Here is a 2,857-nt window from a genome sequence, read left to right on the forward strand (position 1 = left end):
ACGCACGACCTGCGCCACAAGTGCGGCGTGTGCGGCAAGGCCTTCTCCAGGCCCTGGCTGCTGCAAGGCCACATGCGCTCCCACACCGGCGAGAAGCCCTTCGGCTGCGCGCACTGCGGCAAGGCCTTCGCTGATCGCTCCAACCTGCGCGCGCACATGCAGACGCACTCGGCCTTCAAGCACTTCCAGTGCAAGCGCTGCAAGAAGAGCTTCGCGCTCAAGTCCTATCTCAACAAGCACTACGAGTCGGCCTGCTTCAAGGGCGGCGCCGGCGCCGGTGGCCCCGCGGCGCCGGTGCCCGCTGCGCCACCGCAGCTCAGCCCTGTGCAGGCCTAGGGCGGCGGTGCCTCCGTCAGCCGGGTCGGCTCTCAGCAATACGGGCCCCCAGGGAAGTCTCCGCCGGCGCTCGGGCGGAGGGGCGGGAGGGCGGGCCCCTCCTCACAGCAATAGGGGGGAGGGGGCTCGGCCCCGCCCCGCCCGCCGGGGGCCTTGCCAGCCCCTTCAAGCAATAGGGTTCCGAGGGGAGACCCACCCCGAGTCCCCTCCCTTCCCCTCCAGGGTGCCCCAGGCTTTTTCCCAGCAATAGGGTCGAGGAGACCCAGAACCGAACCTCATCTCCGAGTTAGGTTTCTGAAGACGGGTGGGGTGAGGTAGGGAGCGCCCCCACCTCCCTCCTCTGTGCCCCTGGATCGCGTCGCAGAGACTCAGGTCTTCCCCACCCCTTCCCAAGCCTTCCAGGGCCAGGCCTGCGGCCTAGACGTCCGGGGAGCCGGTGCCTCCCAGGCAGCAGACCGGGGAGGAGCAGGAGGGGAGCCTGCAGAGGTGTCCCTGCTCAGTCTTTGCTGAACCCCGGCAGTGTCAGACGCATTGGGGACCCGGGAGGGGGGCGGACAGCGGCACCCATTCCCCTCGGGTTCCTACTGGGGGCTCAGTCTGAGCCGCTCTCTTACCCTCGCCTCTCATCCTCTGCCAAATCCGAATTCTTCCAGCCCAGCTTCCCGGGCTCTGTCCTCCATAACGAATATAATGACGCATATCGAATCGCATGGACTTATCCGACCTCCTCAGACCCCAATCCCGCCCCGCCCCGGGGCCCTCTCCCTCGTACCCGGGCATTCGGTGTTGGAGGACACGTTGCTGGGGCCCGGCAGGCAGGCCTGGGCACGGCCCTCTACACACCTCTCTGTATTTGCTTTGCGGGTAAAGCCCCCTGGGGGGTTGCGGCTGCGTCGGGTTTCTTTCTTTCTGTACTTTGTACGTTTTATTTCTGAACGGATTGCACTCGGGTCAGGGAAGGGGCGCTGCGGCCCCATCCTTCCCGCCGACGCCGGGGGCTTGGGATGTCCGGGATCCACTTTCCCCGTCCCCGTCCTCGAACCCCGCCCCCGCCAGGGCTCCGCCCCCTGGGAGCCTCAGGCCCCGCCTCTCAGAGGCCGGCCCCTCCCCTGAGCCCCAGGCCCCGACCCCACTCTGTTGCCAACTTTCGCCCGTCTATGCCAAAGCCTCGGCGGCGACTCCGCTCCAAGGGCCCGCCCCATTGGCCGCCGCCTTTGTGACGTCACTGCATGCAGCCCCAACCCTCCTCCCGTCCCTTCCCGGGGCTGCCCTCTCCCTCCCCGTCTTAGTTAGTCCGATGCCGACTATAGAGCAATAATGCGCACTGCATGCGAAGCTGCCGCCGCCTCTAGAGTTACTGAGAATCAGGTATCCCCCTGCCCTACCCACCCCATAGGCCCCTAGATCAGGGACGCTGCGCGGGGCCGGACGCGCAGACTTTCTTCCCCCTTCCGACTCCCTACGCCCTTTCCCCCCCACGGCAGAGCCGGCGGTGTAATGGTTCCAGGGGCAGGGGCGGGGTGGTTGCCCCCAAGACCCCTCCTTCAGTCGTCCATCACGCACCGACCGTTCATTGGTACGGTACCTACTATGTGCCAGGCCCACTGTGGCGACCTGCGGAGAGTGCATATTCGTGAGAGGCGCGAGATGGGAATGGGTGCGCCAGGATATAGAGAGGCCCGGTTCGTAGGCCCAACCCTGCGCCCCTCCTCCCCACCGCAGCACTAGAGTCTAGTGCTGGGCTCAGTCGGGCTCTGCCATTGACTTGGGCTGGGCGTTCTCAGCTCCGGTGGCACAGACCTGGGTCCCCACGGACCAGCGCCACTAGGGCCATCCATACCTAACCCCAGTTCTCCTTTCCCCTGGCTACCAGCTCTGCCCTGTTGGGCCAGTGCCCAAGGCCAAACGGAAAGGTGAACGCTGGAGAGTAGGACCTGGCTAGTCCCATCCCCTTGTGCACCAAGCTCCGCTGCCGCTCAGCTGCACCCACAGGGGCGGACCCGAGGGTCCAACAAAGCAGGGCCCACATCCCAACCCTCCACACCCCAGCTTGGAACCCACACAGCTCCCAAGCGGGGGCCTGCCCGCCTGTGTCGGGCACACCCGCATGCACACGCGCACACAGGCGTCCCACCCTTACCCCACGCCTGTCTACCTACCTAAGGAGAAGACCGGAGGGCTGTGGGCCGGCCAGGGTCTCCCGCTTCTCCCCACACCCCGCCGCCGTGGAAAGCCATGGGCCCCCTCCTGCCCCCATAACTAAGCAGCACAATAACCGACTTAGCGAATTCAGGTAGAAGGAACGTTTAGGTAGCACCTATTTTGTACTGATTCTACAAGTAGGGCCCGAGATGCGGGGGCCCTCGGGTGGGGGCTGCGGCCGCCGGCCCGCCCCGCCCCCCCCCCCCCCCCCCCCCCCCCCCCCCCCGCCTGCGCCCCGCCGCCTTGTACATACTCCCACCCGGAACAGGCCGGGATTTTTACTCGGGCCGCGCCCCTCTTCCGCCCCCGTTTGGGGCGG

At 66.7% G+C, this 2,857-nt stretch overlaps 1 protein-coding gene across 1 annotated transcript in view; it reads left to right on the top strand.

Annotated features, from left to right (window-relative positions):
• Positions 1-336, top strand: part of SCRT1 (scratch family transcriptional repressor 1) — a 3,380-nt gene extending 3,044 nt beyond the window's left edge. Inside the window, exon 3 of the mRNA XM_011374936.1 lies at positions 5-336. Coding sequence (XP_011373238.1) covers positions 5-336 — 332 coding nt within the window. The remainder of the gene's footprint in view (positions 1-4) is intronic.
• Positions 337-2,857: the final 2,521 nt, after the last annotated feature.

The sequence above is a fragment of the Pteropus vampyrus genome, unplaced genomic scaffold (assembly GCF_000151845.1).
Source record: "Pteropus vampyrus isolate Shadow unplaced genomic scaffold, Pvam_2.0 Scaffold256, whole genome shotgun sequence".
Lineage (NCBI taxonomy): Eukaryota > Metazoa > Chordata > Mammalia > Chiroptera > Pteropodidae > Pteropus > Pteropus vampyrus.